At 39.6% G+C, this 21,585-nt stretch overlaps 1 protein-coding gene across 1 annotated transcript; it reads left to right on the top strand.

Moving 5' to 3' along the window:
- Positions 5,055-20,690, top strand: CCT8 (chaperonin containing TCP1 subunit 8). The gene is given in 16 exon segments (XM_003358899.4): positions 5,055-5,212; positions 7,693-7,783; positions 9,068-9,147; positions 10,665-10,814; positions 11,932-12,112; positions 12,224-12,285; positions 13,157-13,169; positions 13,172-13,293; positions 14,364-14,542; positions 15,174-15,240; positions 15,318-15,405; positions 15,493-15,608; positions 16,325-16,396; positions 16,490-16,654; positions 16,896-17,015; positions 20,465-20,690. Coding segments are annotated over 16 exon segments (1,644 nt in total). The 5' UTR covers positions 5,055-5,152; the 3' UTR covers positions 20,543-20,690.

Raw genomic sequence — 21,585 nt, 5'->3', positions numbered from 1 at the left:
ACAGTATTGCCATAAATGTATCCAAAAAAAAAAAAAAAAAAACCCCAAAACTGTATCCTTTCATGACTCTACCTGCTGGCAGAACTACCAAAGCAGGAGGAAAATAGACTTTGTCTCCCTCCCACCTTGCAACCTTCACATGGGTTTTATCTAATTGGTGGAGACTTATTTACATCCTGAACCGTGACTGAAAGGGAACCTGGGAAATATAGTTTAAGCTCTCTGGCCTCTGCAAAACAAGACTGCACAAGCTAGCACGTCCATCAGAGGAACTGGGGCAGTAATTTCTAATTTTACTAAGTGAGGGACAGATAAACAGTTTTAGTTTCTCATCAATCCACTCATGAAAGCTGTAGGGAAGCTTCTCTCTCAAGTCAACTAAGATACAGATTTCATCAATCTCTAGAGATCTAAGGTGTCACTAGTAGAAGTTAAATGTTCTCCCTCCCTCCATTTTACCTCTCTCACCCCCATAACCTAAGCAGCTCAATTATGGCCAGCCATAAATAGGCAACTGAACAACGAAGCCAACGTTTAAAGTAAGGGGAAAATGACCATTTTCATACAGTCCAAGATCTCCCGTCTCAGAACGGTAAAAACCGAAGAGCGATGAACTATGCATTTCATTTCTTTTTACTTTGCCTTGATTCTGAAAGACTTTAAGGAAGCTACTAACTACAGCATAGCCTTGGCCGATTGACTGGACTACTTATAAAACTCTGTGGGCCACCTGCACAGCCGATTTTCATACAAAACAGCTGCAAAGCATTCCTTAAGGTCACCCAACCTGTGGTGGTATACCCTAACAGTCATCTGGCTCCAGGACAATTGTGCAATGTCTTACCTTTTTGTAATCCTTAATAACCCACATCCTCTAAAATGATCTCAGCATTTCCTTTCCTTGCAACTCGGAAGAGCCTAACTCATATACCACTCCCAGAGAGGTGGGAAGTGACCTCTCCAGACTTATCCCATGCATTACCTTTCAGAATGAGCAGCCTCCATGCAAATGAAGTTGGTAAGGAATTTACCATTCAACATGTCCCAGTAGAAATTGTTCATGGGAAGAGAAATCTGTCATTTGGTGGTTTGAGTTTTAAAGATGTTAAACACAGACCAGGTGTTTACACGGTTCTTCCCACTATGAAGTTCACAGAATAAATTAAAACCCCAAATGACAGAAATGTGGTCCAACACGCAAGCAGACAGTGGGCAATCTGAGAAGGGCATACAGGTATCAAGGCAAATCTTATCTGATCTATCATATAAATTAATTAGGACAGAAAGGGTTCCTATGAACATAGAGAATGCTAGGGACTGAACTGTGTCTCCTTTTTCAGACTCCTGGGGACACTCTCCTGATTGCTGTGTGTTGTTCTCTGGTTTTAAAGCATGTAAATCCAGAAGGGATGAATAGAAACCTCATCTCCAAGAGTTCTGTGGTGCAGCAGGTTAAGGGACTGGTGTTGTCACTGCAGCAGCTAGGGTCACTGCTGCAGCTCGGGTTCAATCCCTGGTCCTGGAACTTCCATGCCATGGATGAAACCAAAAAAAAGAAAAGAAAAAGAAAGAAATCTTATCTCCCAATTCTTTGGTCTTCTCTTAGGACACTCATTTACTCATCCATTAAGTCTCTACTTCATGCAACATCCAGTGATAGGTGCTAATGATACAGTACTTACCTACCTACCTGTTAGGAAAGCTTGTAATCAATTTTGTCACTACAGCTATGGTAAGTGCTATGAATGGAGAAGCAGAGGATCTGTGAGAATGACTAACAGGGACTATCTTGGGTGTCATCAAAGACTTTCTAACCTAAGTGTCTGTTTACTGAAGCAATATTAACTCAGTCAAAAGGGAGCAGAAGAACATTCTAATAAAAAACAACAAAAGTTGAAACCCTGGGAGTTCCCATCGTGGCTCGGCAGTTAATGAATCCGACTAGTATCCATGGATGCAGGTTCGATCCCTGGCCTTGCTCAAGGGGTTAAGGATCCGATGTTGCCGTGAGCTGTGTATAGGCTGCAGACATGGCTCAGATCCCAATTTGCTGTGGCTGTGGTGTAGGCTGGCAGCTGCAGCTCTTATTTGACCCTTAGCCTAGGAACTTCCATATGCCATAGATTCGGCCCTAAAAAGACAAAAAAAAAAAAAAAAAAAAGTAGGATGCGACCCTGAAGCAGGACTTCCCAAAGTGGCACAATGGGATTGGCAGTCTCCTGAGTGCTGGAATGCAGGTTAGATCCACAGCCCAGTGCAGTGGGTTAAGGATTCCGTGTTGTTGCAGCCACAGCTTAGATTGCAGCTATGGCTCAGATTTGACCTCTGGCCTGGGAACTCCACGTGGCACAGGGCAGCAAAAAATAAGTAAATAAATAAAATGAGACCATGAAGCAGAAGAGGTAAAGCAGACAGAATGAACTATTCAGAGAAGAAGGTCAAGAGGGCAGATACATGTGCTGTAAGCAGGGACCAGAACCTAGGCCTTGAAGTCACACTGAGGATTCCTGCTTATTTTCTATTCTGGGCAAAGGATTTGACCTGCTCTTTGCATTCAGTGGAAATTTTGCCCTTGATATTTGATTCCATAATTATGAATACACCATTTAACCCAAATAATAGAAAAATCAATGAATTTTTATCTAAATAGCATTCTTCTTAATTAGATCAATATAACCCTTGACAAATTACCAAATAGAAAATTTTGATTTCAATCCTGTCCATTTCCTTAATTTACTAAAATTAATTAAGATCAATTTTTATTACAAACTTTCCATGAAAACATGACTCATCAATACTTTTACCCTCGAGCTCTCTTCCAGTGTCCTTATCAAGATTTGATGACTTAGGAGTTCCCCTGGTGACTCAGTGGTTAACGAACCCAACTAGGATCCATGAGGACTTGGGTTCGAACCCTGGTCTCGCTCAGTGGGTTAAGGATCTGGCATTGCCAGGAGCTGTGGTGTAGGTTGCAGATGCAGCTCGGATCCTGCATTGCTGTGGCTGTGGTGTAGCCCAGCAGCCGTGGCTCTAATTCAACCCCTAGCCTGGGAACTTTCATATGCCCCAGCGAGCCGCCCTTAAAAGAAAAAATAAAACAAAACAAGATTTGACGCCTTAGTCATTTTGATTAAAATTTCATCATGTCATTTTTAACCCCTTTCAGGTTGTGTGTGTGTGTGTTGGTTATGTTTATCAGCAATGCTCTCTTTGAGTTAGACAAATGAGTTTTTATTTCTTAGGGAATCCGTAAGAAAAATCTCAGGATGTCCCTAAACAATACTGAGAATTGCTAAACTCTTATGTTTTCCAACAGGTAGTTCACATAGCATTTGATTTGAGTGACGTGGCAAGTTTTGGGTTTTTTGGTTTGTTTTTGTTTTTGTTTAGCTGCACCTGGGGCATGTGTAAGTTCCAGGACCAAGGATCCAGTTGGTGCCACAGCAGGGACCCAAGCTACTGCAGTGATAATGCCCTGGATCCTTAACCCACTGCACCACAGGAGAACCTTAAAAGTATTTTTTAGTACATATGTATTTTCGGTGTTCATTAGAAAAAGTTATAATGAATACACTTGACACATGATTACTCCTTAAAGTACACTAAATTTGTCCCAATTTAAGGGAAATAAGTCATTCGCAAGTGTTCAAGCAAAGAACAAAAGTCCAGCCAAAGTTCTGCTCCACTTTTTTTTTTTTTTTGTATTTTCAGCAAAAGAGTGGATTACTTTCACATTCTATTACCATTTAATTTTTTTTAAATCAGCCATGTGTTGACGTAGTTAGACAGAGAGGTTAGGTTTTAAAGGATTCTGTGAGAGTAAAAGGGATTTATATTTCCAAGAAAAAGCAAGAAAGAGTAATGTAGTTGGTTAACAATGTGCATATTGCAATCAACTTGATCTGGGTAGGAATCCTAGCATTAGCATTACTAGTGCTGTGATCTTGCACAAATCGTCCTTTGTAAACTGCAAATTCCCCTTCTATCAAACGGAAATAAAAGGAGTTCCCGTCGTGGCTCAGCAGAAACAAATCTGACTAGCGTCCATGAGGAGGCAGGTTCGAATCCTAGCCCCGCTCAGTGGGTTAAGCATCCCTGATTTTCCACAGACACGGCTTGGATCTGGCGTTGCTGCGGCTGTGGTGTAGGTCAGCAGCTGTAGCTCGGATTCCACCCCTAGCCCCAGGTGAGGCCCTAAAAGATAAAAGAAAAAACAAACAAACAAACAAAAAAACCACCAAAAAACGGAAGTTCCTGTTGTGGCACAGTGGAAACGAATCCGACTGGGAACCATGAGGTTGCAGGCTTGATCCCCGGCCTTGCTCAGTCGGTTAAGAATCCCGTGTTGCCAGAAGCGGTGGTGTAGGTCACAGACGCAGCTCTGATCCCAATGCTGTGGCTGTGGCATAGGCCGGCAGCTGTAGCCCCAGTTGGAGCCCTAGCCTGGGGAACCTCCATATGCCAGCGGGTGCGGCCCTAAAAAGCAAAAACAAACAAAACCTAAAAGCCAAACAAAAAACAGAAATAAGAATTACCTTGTAAGATTAACCATTAGCTAAGATACTGCGTGTAAAGCAAATAGCACAGAGCCTGCAGCATAGGAGTAATCAGTATGCAGCTGTCCTTAGAGGTTTTATTTACCAATTTCAAGTCCCCAGAGCTTATACAGCAGGGAACACGCTTAACGGTAGATTCTGAGGTGCTCTGCCTCAGAAAAAAGAAAAGGGCACACCTGCCCTGATGTTGTAGGAAGGTCTGGAAGGTTACAAGGAAGACAATTTTGTAAAGGCACGGCTTGCAGGTACGAACTGATAAAACTCAAACATCCCAGGCAGCAGCCTACGGAAGGAAAAACCCGAGCGAGCCACAGCTGTCCGGCAACCTGCGCGTGCGACGGCCGGAAGGTGGAGAGCTCACGCCCCCGGCCCGCCCATCAATCGACCTGATCGAGGATCCTCATTTCAGTCTGGCTACGCGAACTGCTCCTTCTCGCGATGCTTCACTACAGGCGACTCGGGAAGGGGCGGCCCGGCTGGAGAGAAAGGCGGAGCGTGAGGCCGCCGCACGCTGCGTTCCCAGGAGGCTGTGCGCGCCCCTCACTTCCTCCGGGATCTTCTGAGCGGGCGCGTGAATAGCTACCTGCCGTCTGGCCATGGCGCTTCACGTCCCCAAGGCTCCGGGCTTTGCCCAGATGCTCAAAGAAGGAGCGAAGGTAAGAAAAGGAGGAAGGGGGAGTGAGGTGGGAGAGTCGGCACAGGGCTGCGGCGGTCGTGGCGAAGGAGAAAGGCCTACTAACGGGCCGGGCATGCTTCCACGACACGGCGGTCGGAGGGAGAGAAGATTCCAGAAAGGGAGGTGTTCTTGGGAGGGCTCGGCCGCGGAGGCCCGCAGGAATTTCGGTTCTTTACCGACCCCTGGAAGGGTCGAGGGGGCAGAGGCGGCGAGTGGGGGACGAGGCCGCAGGCTTCGCGTTTTATATTTCGCGTTTTATAGCGGGTCAGGCGTGACGTCCGCCCCGTGCGTTTTTTTATCCTTCGGTAAAACGGCGATGATGAGGCGCTCCTTTAGAACGTGAAGCTGGTGAAATTGCTTTGGAACGGCGAAACCGCTTGACACAGTTGAAGGAGTGGGTGGTGCAGAGGGGAGGACAGTCTTGATAGCTTTCTTCCAAATGAGAGCAGAGGGCTCCCCATTTAGTTCGCAGAAGTAGTGCATTATAGTAGGATAAACATTAATTACAATCCGAGTGATTTGTGGCCCCAGCTTAGGTTAGCTAGCTCAGTGTAAAACATCCTTTTGGGTCTTGCTTTCCTCATACATATAAAATTGAGACTGGACGAAAGGAGTTGTAACCTAAAAGGTTTAAGTGACTCCCTGGCCTATGTAAAACTACTTTGTTATGGTGAGGTCTTGGACGTAATTTCAAAAGCATAGTCTTTTAAAAACATCTTAAAGCACTGAATAAATGTATCTCTTGTGTTCAAAAAGTAATGTTCCTTCATTTGTCCCCCAATTTTTTGTATTTAATTGAAGGAACATAGATGAGTGTGGTTCCACTTAACCCTAACCGTTTTAGGGAACTGGGTTCTTGTTGGCAGGATGCACTTTTGGGATAATGTGAACATCAAGTAAGTATCAAGGTCTAATGTAAATATTGCTGAAAGAGCTTTTCTGAAAACAACATTGCTCACTTTTTAAAAGGCTGAAAATTTTCAGTTTTTATTCTTCTGAGGCAGAAATAATAAATGAGCAACTAAACAAGGATAATTTCAAATAGTGATAAAGGAAATAGGAAAGTCTGCTTCTAAAAATAAAGGAAGCATCAGGGAGATCAATTAAAAAAGATATTCAGGCAAGAACTCTCAACTAAGTGCTTAGTGGTGGACAGAACCAGCCAAGATTAAAGGCAGAAGTGTTCCAGGCTGGGGGACCACTAAGTACAAAGACCCAAAAGATGGAATGATTTTTACCTTTCAAAACAAAATAAGAAAGGTGAGGGGGCTGAAGCTTATGGAGGAAAGGCAGGAATGGTAAGAGATGAATTTAGAAGAGCTGTGGGCAAGGGTTAGAATGTATAGAGCTTTGTGGCCCTGACAAGGAATTTACATTTTATGCTAAGAGTGATGGGAAGTCATCGAAGGGTTTGAGAGGATCTGCTTTATAATGACATGATTGTTCCTCAGAAAATGGGCATAAGGAGAAAAACAAGAGTGTAAGGCAGGAGATCAGATTAAGTGCTATTTTAAGTCTACCTGTGTCCCTGAAGACAGACAGATCTAAAGTAGTGGTTATTAATCTTATTTGGATCCTAGTTCCCTTTATGAGTGTTGCAAAAGCCATGCTCTGTACTATGGAATATACACATTATCTAGGTGTGATGATGGAAATGTTCTGTATCAGCACTGTCCAGTGTGGCATCCACTAGCCACATGTAGCTACTGGGCACTTGAATTGTGCCTAGTGCAATTGAGGGGCTGAAATTTTAAGTACTTTAAATATGCACTTGCAGCTAGTGGTTATTACATAGGGCAAAACAGCTCTATAAAAATATTCGTGAGAACAGTAGGCTCTTTAAATTTATCTGAAACCACAAGCAAATCCCAAGTCTAAAATAAGTCCCTTGTAAAACTTGAGAATTTTAGTACTATGAGCAGTTTGGCAGTTTTCAATGTGTACGCATTGGAATTGTGTTGCATTTCAAAAGCGTGTTCAAAATCTGTGTGCTTTAGTTCCTAAACATTAACGAGGCAGAAATGCTAACTCCCAGTGAACATAGAACTGCTGGTTTTATGGTGCTTGGGTTCTAACACCATAAATATTCATACCACATTTCAGCTTTTACAAAGTACTGATAAAAAGGTATTTTTACCTGAAATAGTTCGTATGCATTCTGTAATGACTCTTAGCTCTCTTCCCTGCACTTTTCACAATTTAAGATTACAGGCTTTTGTTCTGATGTAAGGAGGTGGGTGTCTGTAGTCCCTAAAAAGTCATGCTTTTATTCATTCATTTAGCTAGTGGGCGAATTCATGGCTCATTTGTGAATACCAAGCCCCATATTTAACATATATAAATCTTGCTTGATAATCTCCACAATCCTCTGAGACAGGTACAGTTATATTACCCCCATTTTACAGGTGAAGAAAGTGTTGAGTTTTACTGTCCTGTAAAATCAGAAGTTTTCTTTTACAGCATTTTTCAGGTTTAGAAGAGGCTGTCTACAGGAACATACAGGCTTGCAAGGAGCTTGCCCAAACGACTCGTACAGCATATGGACCAAATGGTAATTTCTTTCTTTCTTTCTTTCTTTTTTTTTTTTTTTTTGTCTTTTTGCCATTTCTTGGGCCGCTCTCGTGGCATATGGAGGTTCCCAGGCTAGGGGTCAAATCAGAGCTGTAGCCACCAGCCTACACCACAGCCACAGCAACGCGGGATCCAAGCCGCTTCTGCAACCTACACCACACAGCTCACGGCAACGCCGGATCCTTAACCCACTGAACAAGGCCAGGGATCGAACCCGCAACCTCACGGTTCCTAACCACTGGATTCATTAACCACTGAGCCATGATGGCAACTCCCCAAATGGTAATTTCTAAATTCATGTTTTAAAAGATACAGTAATAGAATTTTGTGTACTGGTTCTTTGAAATTAGTTTTGAAGACATTACATGTGAATTGATATTTTTAGCCATAATACAGTGTTACTTTGAAAATTAGTTCATAGTTCAGTGACACCAGTACACTATATCTAATCTGTAACTAGCAATTCAGGTCTTTTTAGAAAAGTAGGAATCAAAATGTTACTTTTTGTCCTATTGAGAGGATAGAAAAGTTAAGGCCCTTTCACCATGGAGATAGTACTTAGTGTTCTACATTGTCACAGATGTGGTTATAGTTTTATATAAAGTGACATCATAATTTAAGGGACTTATGGGACATTTCCATCCCAAAAAACTCTATTGGACAAGGACTGATAGAGGAAATTGGGCAAGCCCAATGGAAGAAAACCACATCTTTCTGGACCCCCATGTTGGTAACCCCCATCTTTAAGGGATAAAAATCCCTATAGGACAGTAGAGAGGGGGACACGTCTTCCCCTTCCCAGCTGTCCTGGGAGCTGTTTGCTTTCCTGTAATGAAGACTTTGCTTGCTTGCCGAAAAAAATAATAATTTAAGGGAGAAGTATTCTCTCTTGCCTCTTACCATCAACTGAATTAACTGATACAAATTTATGGAGTAAGCAAAAAAGTTAACGTACTTTTAAGTAGATTGCATCAGTCTTTGTACATGTTAACGTAATTTGTATTTATTGAACAAAAATATCATGAAATTGGCATCCTCCATAGTAAACGTTCTAGGAGAGTACAAAGGAAAGAGTACTGGAGCACAGTCAGGAAAAGCCACGGGGCCATGAAATAATCTTAAAAATTAGGGGGTGTGTTTTGAGTTTTTACAAAATTCTTTTAAGTAATGGATACAAATTTGTATTTCTTGACTAGATTTTCTTGGGTATTTGGAGAAGGATTTAAGTAATGATGGATGTCTTTTTCTAATTACTATTTTTGAGGAATGAACAAAATGGTCATCAACCACCTGGAGAAGTTGTTTGTGACAAATGATGCAGCAACTATTTTAAGAGAGCTGGAAGTAAGTGATTTCTTTAAAAAAGCCAAGACATGTTTTGGTGACGTTAGAAATTCAGTATAGTTTAACATAGAGGAAGCCACTTATTTTAGACTGTATGTTAAGGAATTTTTTTGCCCCAACTTGAAGATGTACAGATTTTCCTAATTATGAAAAGCTTCATTATGTTCAACATGTTAACAACTGCAATTTAATCTCCTAAATTATTTATGGAGGAATTGGTAGGGATAAAAATGTATTTGCTAATAATCATATTAAATTGAATATGTTGTCTTATTCCGTAGCGTGTCACTAAAGTGAACTTTTCTATTACGGAGAAACAGCCATACCGGTTTAAAACAAATTGTCTTTGTGGAAATAGTTGTTGGAATTTTGCTTTGTTCACCTGCAGTTTTGATGTTACAGAAGTTTGTAGAATAGATGCTGCCAGCAGGGTTAGGTGGACGGTCTGGCATCTAAACACACACACAGCCATTTCTCAACCAGCTGCTTTGTAATTGAAGAATGTGTTCAATCTCGGGGATGTTTCCTGAACTTGGCTCTTAAAACACAGCAATGAATCCTTTTAAACAAAACTCTGTGGATAGGTTAACATTTCTTCGACTTCTTAAATAACGATAGAGTCTTAATAATAATGAACAAAACAAATTTAATTCCATAAGATATTTGTGGAGGGACTCGTTGTTGTGAACCTGTGTTCTCTGTGATGCTATCAGAAGGTAAGTAGTCAAGTATGACGACGAGGCTGATTTCATGATAAACCACAGTGTCACCTTTTTACTTTTCTCACCGCTATCCATTGTTATTCCTTATTTCTTAAAAAGCATCTAAACCCTAAGGAAAGACCACCTAAAATTTTAATGCACCTTTTTTTAAAGAAATATTTTTATATTCCTTTTTACGCTATAATTGATAACCCCTTGCAATAAGAATATGTGTAGAAATTGAGGCTAATGACCAGGTAAAATCATGTCTATTTTATTAGCACTTCTGAAGTTTTGTGTTTTTTTTTTTTTTAATGCGGGTGTGGGGGGTGGTACGGGCAGTTCCCTGGTGGCCTAGTGGGTAAAGGAGCTGGCATTGTCACTGCTGTGGTATGGGTTTGATACCTGGTCCATGAGCTTCTGCATACTAAGGGCATGGCAAAAAAATTTTTTTAATAAAAATGCCTTAGTGTGTAGTGGTTCTAATTACTTTGTTTTTTTCATTTAGTGAACGTACAATATTCTGAACCTTATGTATGCAGATGCACCTATTGCATACATAAGGGTACTGACTACTAAAGCACCCTTTGAAAAGTTATTTTCACTTACGGTCATGCACTTGTGCTCGCAGGCCTGGGGGACTTGAATTGTCTTGTCTCCACACCAGGTAGTGTGTAGTGGTGTGATCAAGTGAGTTACTTTGGCCTACAGAGAGACTGGAGTCCATTAGTTTAAGAAGTGGAAATGAACAGTTGTATATTGCTTTAAGGATCAAGTGTTTTAACCTGTTATTTTTAATTCACACTCTTCTACCAGGTACAGCATCCTGCTGCAAAAATGATTGTAATGGCCTCTCACATGCAGGAGCAGGAGGTTGGAGATGGCACAAATTTTGTTCTGGTTTTTGCTGGAGCTCTTCTGGAATTAGCTGAAGAGCTTCTGAGAATTGGCCTGTCAGTTTCAGAAGTGAGTGTTCATTTTATAAACTATTCCTGTTTCATTTTTGGCTATGTATACCTTCTATTTCAAACCTAAATAAGACTCATTGCTGCAGTAATAGCTAATATTGGATAGTTTTCTCTGTGCCAGGCATTGTAGTGCATATACTCCACGTGTAGTATCTCATTCTATCCTTTTTTTTTTTGTCTTTTTGCTATTTCTTGGGCCGCTCCCGTGGCATATGGAGGTTCCCAGGCTAGGGGTCCAATCGGAGCTGTAGCCACTGGCCTACGCCAGAGCCACAGCAACGCAGGATCCAAGCCGCATCTGCAACCTACACCACAGCTCACGGAAATGCTGGATCGTCAACCCACTGAGCAAGGGCAGGGACCGAACCCACAACCTCATGGTTCCTAGTCTGATTCGCTAACCACTGTGCCACGACAGGAACTCCTCATTCTATCCTTAAAAGAACCGTATGGGTGGGGGGATGTGCTTGGGCTGTGGGATGGAAATCCTGTGAAATTAGATCGTTATGATCATTATACATCTACAGATGTGATAAATTTATTTGAGTAATAATAATAATTTAAAAAAACTGTATGAGAAGTTCCCTTTGTGGCTGGGTGGAAACAAACCCGACTAGGATCCATGAAGATGCGGGTTTGATCCCTGGCCCCGCTCAGGGGGTTAAGGATCTGGCTTTCCCATGGTCTATCATGTAGGTCACAGACGAGGCTCTGATCTGGCATGGCTGTGTGTAGACTGGTAGCTGTATCTCTAACTTGATCCCTAGCCTGGGAACTTTCATATGCCACAGGGGTAGCCCTAAAAAGCAAAAAAAACAACCCTCTGTGAGTGGGGCTTATTCAAATTAATACTGTCTGTTTCAGATAAGGAAAGTGAGCCTTAAGTTAGAAAAATCTTGTTTGAGTAGCTAATAAGTGGCAGTTAGGTTTCAGTTTGGGCTGTCACCAAAGCCTATACCCTTAACTAGTAGGCTTTGTTGTGAATGTTATTCTGGAAGTATACTGTCTTTTTGTATTGAAAATAAATATCCGTATTTATTGTGTTAAGAAAATAAGCTACTTTAAGTCGTGTCAAATATGTATTTTAAAGAAAAGTTTTGCCCTTTACATTTAAGGTCATAGAAGGTTATGAAATAGCCTGCAGAAAAGCCCATGAGATTCTTCCTGACTTGGTGTGTTGTTCTGCAAAAAATCTCCGGGATGTTGATGAAGTGTCATCTCTACTTCATACCTCAGTAATGAGTAAGCAGTATGGCAATGAAGCGTTTCTGGCCAAGCTCATTGCTCAGGCATGTGGTGAGTAAATATCAGTAAGTGAAAGATCCAAAATTGAAATGTCTTAATGTGACTAAGATATTTTCTCTCTTGTTTCACCATATCTTTTGATATGTCTTGTTTTCTTAACAGTATCTATCTTTCCTGACTCTGGCCATTTCAATGTTGATAACATCAGAGTTTGTAAGATTCTGGTAAGTTTAGAAAATGCATTAATGTTATCTAGATAGGTCTTTTTTTTTTCATGTAAAAAAGCTGTTAACCTAAATTTTACCTTAGAGGTTTTAGATATTTAGGACTTCCTGCCTTCATTGTAACATTTTGATATTATTTGATTGAAATACTACTACCTATTAGATTTAAAAGATTATCAACATATTATCTTAAGTCATCATTTTTCCGTGACAGCCGGAAGGTCGAAAGTAGTTCATAAGCAAAATAAGTTTTTTTGCATTTTTTCATATATGCTGATTTATAACACTTTTGAATGATATGGAAGTTCTCTTGCTCTGTAATTAAAAAATGCGTACTTTTAATATTGAAAGTATGTATTTGCTAAGAATACGCTTGATAAAATGAATGACTGTGTGGTTTTACACAATGACCCATGGTTGTTAATGTACTTAAGTTTAGCTTACGTAAGGGCATGTGTTAGCTAATAAGTATGTGTGTTTTCTGACTATCTGTGTACTGCCTCACCTTCCCTGTTACATAAGCTTGTGAAGTCAGAAACTTAGCTTTGATCTCTGTTCTATCCCCAGTACTGACAGGTAAATCAGTACCGAGTGAGTGAATGGTGTAGAGCAGTTTTCTATCTTTAATCCTTCCCAGTACCCTGGAGGACTCCCGTTCATAACAGCTGCTGCTTCCCGCAGTGATTCCTGTAGTGAGCAGACCTGAATGCTTTATGTCTGTATCCTACTCATCTCTAGGAGTCACTCACTGCCTTGGTGTATTACTTTATTCAGAAACGAGTATTTTTGGTGCATGCAGAATCAAAAAATTAAATTAGCCCTGGTGTTATTTTCATGAAATCAGTGGTGATTTTGGTATCCAACTCCTTAGGGCTCTGGTGTCCATTCTCTTCAGTATTGCATGGCATGGTTTTTAAGAAGGAAACCGAAGGTGATGTAACATCTGTCAAAGATGCAAAAATAGCAGTGTACTCTTGTCCTTTTGATGGCATGATAACAGAAACAAAGGTAGGTAGATTTCAGAAACTTAAAAGTAAAAATTTGGGATTGCCCTTCCAGATTGTTTTATAATTTTAAAGTTTTGAGATAGAGTTTGCTCTTAATTTAGTGAATACTGCATAATTACTGCACACTGCAGGGTCATGTCTGTTTTTTAATTTGATTTATTTTTGAATATCTAATTCAAATACTAAATACAAAACTTGAAATAATGAGTCGACGGGGGTATTGTCTATATTCTTATACTCAGCTCTTCTAGTCAAGATTGAGGAAAAACCTTTTACAAATTCAACAACTTAAAAATTCAGTGAAGAAAATAAGAGTATGTATATGCTTTTCAATAAGACATTTAAAATAACAGTGAAATTTTGTGGCATTCTAAAACAAAAATACTTGCTAATATAATTTGAAATTAGTAACAATTGTAATTCAGTTGGTTTTTAAAAATACATGTTAAAGGAGTTCCCGTTGTGGCGCAGTGGAAGCAAATCTGACTAGGAACCATGATGTTGCGGTTTCAATCCCTGGCCTCGCTCAGTGTGTTAAGAATCTGGCGTTGCCGTGAGCTGTGGCTGTAGGTCGCAGACACGGCTCGGATCTGGCATGGCTGTGGCTCTATTTCGACCCATAGCCTGAGAATCTCCATATGCAGCAAATGCAGCCCTAAAAAGCAAAAAAAAAAAAAAAAAAAAGCAGAGCTTCCGTGCCTGCCTGCTGCTTGCACCTCTCACAAACCTTCTATCCTAATCTATTTCTTGTCTATCAATGAAAAATGAAAGATGTCAGGGGCACCTGTGTAATTTACCTAAAAGAACAGTGTTTCTCCAGTTTTTCCACCAAAATGCCTGTGAAAGGGTAAAGGCACCAGTTTGGGGAGTTGGGGGAGAGTTGGTCTAGGAACAAGCTGAATTTTTCTATTAATTTCATACAGATTTTGTATTCTCTTCATAATATGTGTATATTTATTTTCATATTTTCTCCTGAATGTTGAAGTTATTTCCTCAGTAAACTATTGCTCTGTGACTTAGAACCCCAAAGTGGTGAAATGGTTTTGAAGAAAATCCTTGCTTGTTTGCTAGGGAACAGTACTGATAAAGACTGCTGAAGAATTGATGAACTTTAGTAAGGGAGAAGAAAATCTCATGGAGGCGCAAGTCAAAGCTATTGCTGATACTGGTGCAAATGTTGTAGTAACAGGAGGCAAAGTGGCGGACATGGCTCTTCATTATGCAAACAAATACAATATCATGTTGGTGAGGTAAGAGCGCTGCATCCTATTAACATATATTGTAAACGGCCTTAGAGTAATGAAACACTAAACAAATTCAACACACCGTGAAAGACTCTTAAAAGGGGAAAGTATAAGGTGTTAGATCAATAGCAAGGGGACCTAACTTGAGCTAGGGCAACAGGAGACACCTCTGAGAAAACTTACCTTTAGGCTAAGAGCTAAAGGAGCAGTCAGCAGCTGTCATTTATTGAAGAGGAAGAGCTTCAAGAGACCAGACACAAGCTTAATAACCACTGTCAGTTAGAGTATGAGGTCAGGAATATGACTTTAAATTCATTGAACCGCATTTGTGGGTTACAGTAGACAACTTATTTATCTCTCCTAGCACATAATGCAACATGCGGAGTACATCACTTCTTTCTCACAGAACATGCAGTTGACATTCTGAGGAGACTTGAACTCTCTCTGTTCTAGAATAATGCCGTAAATGCTGATGACTGGTTTGCACAGTGCAATCCAGACCTACTCTGGGCATGAACCTTCAGGGGAAAACAATGTGACTTGGGGCGAAATTATTTCCTGTTTAATCTCTTCATTTAACTATGGTATCTCATGGAATTAATGTTTTTGTTAAGGGTCTTTGCTTTGATTTTTAAAGGCTGAACTCAAAATGGGATCTCAGAAGACTATGTAAAACAGTTGGTGCCACAGCCCTTCCTAGATTGGTATGTATTTTGGACAACATTAAAAGATAGTTGAACCTATTTGTATTGTTTTTATTACAAGAGTCATTTTCTCACAGACTCCCCCTGTCCTTGAAGAAATGGGACATTGTGACAGTGTTTACCTCTCAGAGGTTGGAGATACGCAGGTGGTTGTTTTTAAGCACGGTAAGTAGTAATGGTAAAACATGTATATGAAGTCTGGGGTGTTGGTTTTCTTTTACTAATCCCCAAATATATTTACTTTATTGACAGAAAAGGAAGATGGTGCCATTTCCACCATAGTGCTTCGAGGCTCAACAGACAATCTGATGGATGATATAGAAAGGGCAGTTGATGATGGTGTTAATACTTTCAAAGTTCTCACAAGGGTCAGTATTAGCAGTAGTCTTAATTTCGCAATTTTTAAGTCCTCAAAAACAGAGTTTGTACACTCTTGAACATTCTGAGAACTTCAAAATGAAAAAATCACTTGTGTAAAACAAAGCACTATTCTTAAGACTATTAGGTATTTGTTGCTGATGGATTTTCCTCTCTTTCTTTTTTGGCTGCTCTGCAGCATAGGGAGATCCTGGGCTAGGGACCAGGTCTAAGACAATTGTGACCTATGGCAGAGCTGCAGCAATGCAGGATCTTTAACCCACTGTGCTGGGCCAGGGATCGAATCTGCCAAGATGCTGCCAATTCTGTTGTACCACAGCGGGAACTCCAGTGTTCTAAAATGGAATATGTAAAGGAATCAACAGCAAATCAAAGCTTTTTTAAAAACAGTTTTAAAGGGATAGTTTATCATGGTCTTCAGTTCTAATGTACCTTCGGTTGCTTCAGCACTATTCTTAGTGCTGTATCTGTAGAAACGATGTCATTTTTAATTTTGGTCTTTCTTTTTTGTATAGCAGACACTTTGTGCAGTAAGATAATCTGTCAAAATCACTCCATTTTTATGAAATTTATAGTTAGAACTTGAATTTTACAAAACTTGTTATTAAATCTGATTAAAAACTATTATAGTCTCATAGATTACTGGAGTCTGAAAAGATGAGAAAACCGGAAACTGCTTCTTGGTGACTTTAATTGTGTATTACAGGATAAACGTCTTGTACCTGGAGGTGGAGCAACAGAAATTGAGTTGGCCAAACAGATCACATCATATGGAGAGGTATATGGCTTTCTGTGTATGAACTGACCTTCTTGTTGTTGCTTGAATAGAGTTCAGTAATAAACACGTTTTTTTTTGGTTTGTTTGTTTTAGACATGTCCTGGACTTGAACAGTATGCCATTAAGAAGTTTGCTGAGGCATTTGAATCTATTCCCCGGGCACTGGCAGAAAACTCTGGAGTTAAGGCCAATGAAGTAATCTCTAAACTTTATGCAGTACATCAAGAAGGAAATAAAAATGTTGGATTAGATATTGAGGTATTTGAAAAAGTACTGAATTTTTTACATGTCTTATTTCATGAATGCACAACCTGAAAGTAGACATACTAAGTTTAAAAGAAAAATCAGAAGACATTCTGATTTTGAGCAAGTGATTTTCATATTAGCCTTTTATATAGCTTGATAGAGGAGAATTTAAGTTTTCCTTAAGTAAGTAGCCATGTTTGTTAAACTTTTTCACGTGAACTCTTAAGTGAAAGAATGAAAATTGTGTTGACAGGCTGAAGTTCCTGCTGTAAAGGACATGTTGGAAGCTGGTGTTCTAGATACTTACCTGGGAAAATACTGGGCTATCAAACTGGCTACGAATGCTGCTGTCACTGTACTTAGAGTGGATCAGGTAAGTGAGAAGTAGAATTTTGATCTTTAAATAATGCTAATTTGTATGTAGTTCAGTGTGTATTACATGGAAGTACAACATAGCACAGTTCTCATTTTATTCAAAGTACCTCCTCGAAAAATTTGTGGTTTTTTCCATTTTATAGTTTTAAGTTTTATTGCATGTATTTCGGCTAATTTAAAATGAAGGTTTTTCTAGTTAAAGAATCCTTTGCCATTTAGGAACTGGAATGGGTAAAATAAATCTGATTTAAATTCATAGTTTTCAAGGTTTCTTAGTATAAGAATCCCTTTGTAGAAATAATCCAAGAACTATAATCTGGAATATTAACATGGAAGGGCCATAAAGCCTTGAAACTGGTATTGCACACTATAGTACCCCCTCCCCCCCGCCATTTGCAGTTTTGCTTTTTGTGGTTTCAGTTTACCCACATGTCAAATGCAATCCCACAATATTAAGTGGAAAATCCTGGAAATCAATACTTCATAAGTTTTAAATTACATGCCATTCTGAGTAGCATGATGAAAGCCCATGCTGTCCTGCTGCAGGATGACTCATCCCTTTTGTTCATTGTATCCACGCTGTGTAAGCTACCTGCCCATGAGCCCTTTCAGTTATCAGATCCACTGTCATGCTGTTGCAGTGTTTGTGCTCAGGTAACCCTTATGGTCCCAAAGCATAAGAGAAGCGATGCCACCAATTGCGGTATTCTTATTGTGCTTAACTTTATCAGTTAAACCTTATGGTTTGTATGGGGAAAAAAACAATGTATATATGGTGATTGTACTCAGTTTCGGGCATCCACTGAGGATCTTGGAAGGTATCTAAGGGAAAACTCCTGTACCACCTTCAAGGAGATGTAGAGATGATAGAATCTAGTGCTTATATTTTTTTCTTCTCTGACAAATTATGCCATAGTGTTTCTGCCAGTATTTTTAAGGAATTAACAGTAAAGCAGAAAAGTGGTAAAGACCATTTGGATTCAGAGATAAAGGGGAATTTATAATTTTTCAAAAATGTGGTTTTTGTTTTGTTTTTTGTTTTTTGCCATTTCTTGGGCCGCTTCCTGTGACATATGGAGGTTCCCAGGCTAGGGGTCTAATCGGAGCTGTAGCCACCAGCCTACGCCAGAACCACAGCAACTCAGGATCCAAGCCTCGTCTGCGACCTACACCACAGCTCACGGCAATGCTGGATCCTTAACCCACTGAGTGAGGCCACGGATCGAACCTGCAACCTCATGGTTCCTAGTCGGATATGTTAACCGCTGTGCAACCAAGGGAACTCCAAAAAATGTGTTTTCTAGTAAATCTAATTTTATCTATCTTCCACAGAGTTCTATAAGTGATTATTAGGAGTTCCCTAGTGGCCTAGTGGGTTAGGGTTCTGGTGTTGTCTCTGCTGTGGCTCAGGTTGATGCTGTGGTGTGGGTTAAGTCCCTGACCCAGGAGTTTCCACATGCTGCAGGCCCGGCCGAAAAGAAAGTAGACATGATTATTAAGTAATGAGTTATTTTCAAATAGAACATTTTAATTGTTAGGGGCACAGTATAAATCATTAAATGAAATTCATGCCAAATTGATCAAGAGAAGCAAGTTTTGGGTAGAAATGAAAAGGAAATCAGACCTATTCTCAGCACAGTAAGGGACCAATGGTTGTAAATATAGCAAAACAAATTTCACTTTGGTCAAGGAAGAACACTTCCCTAGATAAGATGACCAAATATGGAACTGGAGGTCCAGTTTCAGCTCATTGGAGATAATCATAGACTGGATGTCCATGTCCATTTATTAATAGGATGTTTTTACATCCATTTGTTAGGTAGTTTTTAGTGGAAGACTATGTTTTTGGAGGGGTTTTTTTTTTCTTAATTTTTTTTGAAGATTTTTAAAAATAATGAGAGCCCTAAGGAAATGTTTGTTCTTTAAGTTAATATGTGGCTAAGAATAAAAAGACCCAAGAATAGAAAGGGACAGAAGCTAAGTAGATTGAAGCATGAGGTAAACAGAAATTCTAATAGTAGAAGTTCCTAAGGGACTCTTGGGTCAGGTGTCCTAGCAAGACAGTGGTGTGAATAACAAGCAATTTACCCACACAGGTACTTCTGAATTTTGGTTTTATACTGGGAAGGCTGTGTTTTGTTTTACCTTAGGGGGAGGTATTCATTGTTACGGGCCCCTTGGCGCTGTACATGGGATATGTATCTGAAAAACCCATCTGACTGTTTTAACCAGTTTGTGTTAACTGTAACAAACTTGTACTTTTTAATATAGTTGTACCTAATTTTGCATATAGCATGTACTCTGGGAAAAGACTTGTAAATCAGGTTTTTTAAGCTTTGGGCTAGATTAATCTTTGTTCAAGTGTTTATTTTTCTAGTTCTCAAATTAGCCCCTCATTAGTAGCATCAGCATAATCTAAGAACTTGTTAAAAATTATGAATTCCCAGACTCTCTGAGTCAGAAACTCTGCAGAGTCCCATTAGTCTGTTTTAAATAACCCTTCAGGTGGTTATGATGCCCACTAAAATTTGAGAACTATTATTTTAGGTACTCTTTTCTTAATCAAAACCATACTCAGGTTTTAAAATTATATGTAAAGTCCTTAATTCAGTCCGAGTTTGTCCTCAGGTGGAAAAATGTTATTCCAAGAACTTCAGATTTAGGTTTCTTTAGGAAAGCAGCTTCTGAAGGAAAGGGGGGGGGGACTATTGAAAGTAATTGTGAAGTCTGTCAGTCTGAGAAGTCTACTCAGAGGAAAGCCATCTATCTCAAACTTCTCCCAAATTTATTTGAGCCCCAAGCTGACAGCCCTTCTCCCTTTTTTTTGCCCAAATATAAATCCTTTTAAAGTGCTAAATGGTAATACTTGGAAAATGCTGGATTAGCGATTTCTAGGTAAAATGATTTCTGGTATGTTAAGTTTCCAGGCAACTAGGTGCTTGGGATTCTTTTGTGTATGAACTCACACTTCCTGCACTTGAATGGTTATTTATACATACTAGAAGATTTCAGTGTTGACCTTAATGTATGTTTGTGTATCAACTACTTTAGATTATAATGGCAAAACTGGCAGGTGGACCTAAAGCTCCTAAACCACAAGGAAATTGGGATAAAGATGGTTGGCAAGACGAATCTCATATATAAATAGCAAATCAGGTGCCAGACTGATTTATACCAGTGATGCATGCAGATGTTTTTCATATTTGACGCATTGGGATGTTGAAGTGCATGTCTTAGAATGCCCTTGTTTCTGTGTGAAATTATTGCTGTTAGTGTCCACAAAAGCAGAAAACTCATACTGCTGGAAACTAATTAACATTATGCTGCAATACTTCATATGCAGTGTATTCTAGATTGCTCATTGGCGATGATTGCTTAATGTTGAATCAGGCTAACAGAAGAGTATTCTTTCTCTTCATTCTGAAGCTTATGGATTTTGTTTTGCAGATCATCATGGCAAAACCAGCTGGTGGGCCTAAGCCTCCAAGTGGAAAGAAAGACTGGGATGATGACCAAAATGATTGAATGGCTTTAATTTTTACTCTAGGCAAAGGCTGTATTTGTAGTAGTACTCTAGAAATTGCCTGTTTTCATATTCTCCTTAAATTAAGAAGTGTTTTGTGTTTGTTCCTCCACTGGATGATATAATAAACTTGTTACTATCAGAACTTCATTGTCTGAGAACCATTGTTCTTGGATCTAGTAACCTATTTTGTCTCAGCCTTGTTAATAAAATTAGCTGTGGCACCTAAGTTATTAGGGGCCTTTTAGAAATCTGGCCTGCTGCCTGTTTTTGTTCGTAAAGTTTAGAACATGGCCATGATCGTGTATTTACATACTCTGTTGCTACTTTCTACAAGGGAATGGCCCAGTTGGATAGTTGCAGCAGAGACCAAGTGGCCTTGGAGGCCTGATATTTACTCCCTATAGGAAGTGCGTGTAATATTAAGTGCTCTATGGGGGAGGTTTGGAAGACCTTGTGTAGAAAGTCAATCCTTGGGCCAGATTTGAGTATTTTTCACAGTTCTGAAAATTCCTAAGACTAAGACTGGTGACTCAGTAGTATTGAGTGATGTGTTGAATGGCTGACTTGAAATAACATATGTTCTGGTGGTAAAGAAAGATACTTGTGATGCAACTGAAACTATGTCTCCTGATGTATAAATTACCAAATCAGTTTTTATACAGTGGGTTTTTTAAAACAAAGAACACTAAAAAGTTTATTTTACAGAACATTAGTGCTACTATGTGTGTTAAATACAGTCCTTGAATAACACTTTGAAATTTTATATTTTTGGTATTTCAAAGTAATTTGGAAGCAATATGGCTGAGTCTTAGATAAACTCAAATCTTAAAGAGTTCATCAAAGAAATCCTAATAGAGAACCTTACAGAAAGTTTAGACAGGTTTGGTATCCTTAAGGCTCTTAGGGTTGTATGCAACTTGGAAACACTGACTGGCTTGAGTAAAAATTTATCAGGACAGTTCACAGGTTTTCTGGCCTGGTGGCATTAAAGGGATTCCCATGAATGTCTTCCTTTAGTCTATTAACAATTGGCACAGAGCAG

Source organism: Sus scrofa, chromosome 13 (genome assembly GCF_000003025.6).
Source record: "Sus scrofa isolate TJ Tabasco breed Duroc chromosome 13, Sscrofa11.1, whole genome shotgun sequence".
Lineage (NCBI taxonomy): Eukaryota > Metazoa > Chordata > Mammalia > Artiodactyla > Suidae > Sus > Sus scrofa.
This window is presented reverse-complemented; position numbering and strand designations above follow the sequence as displayed.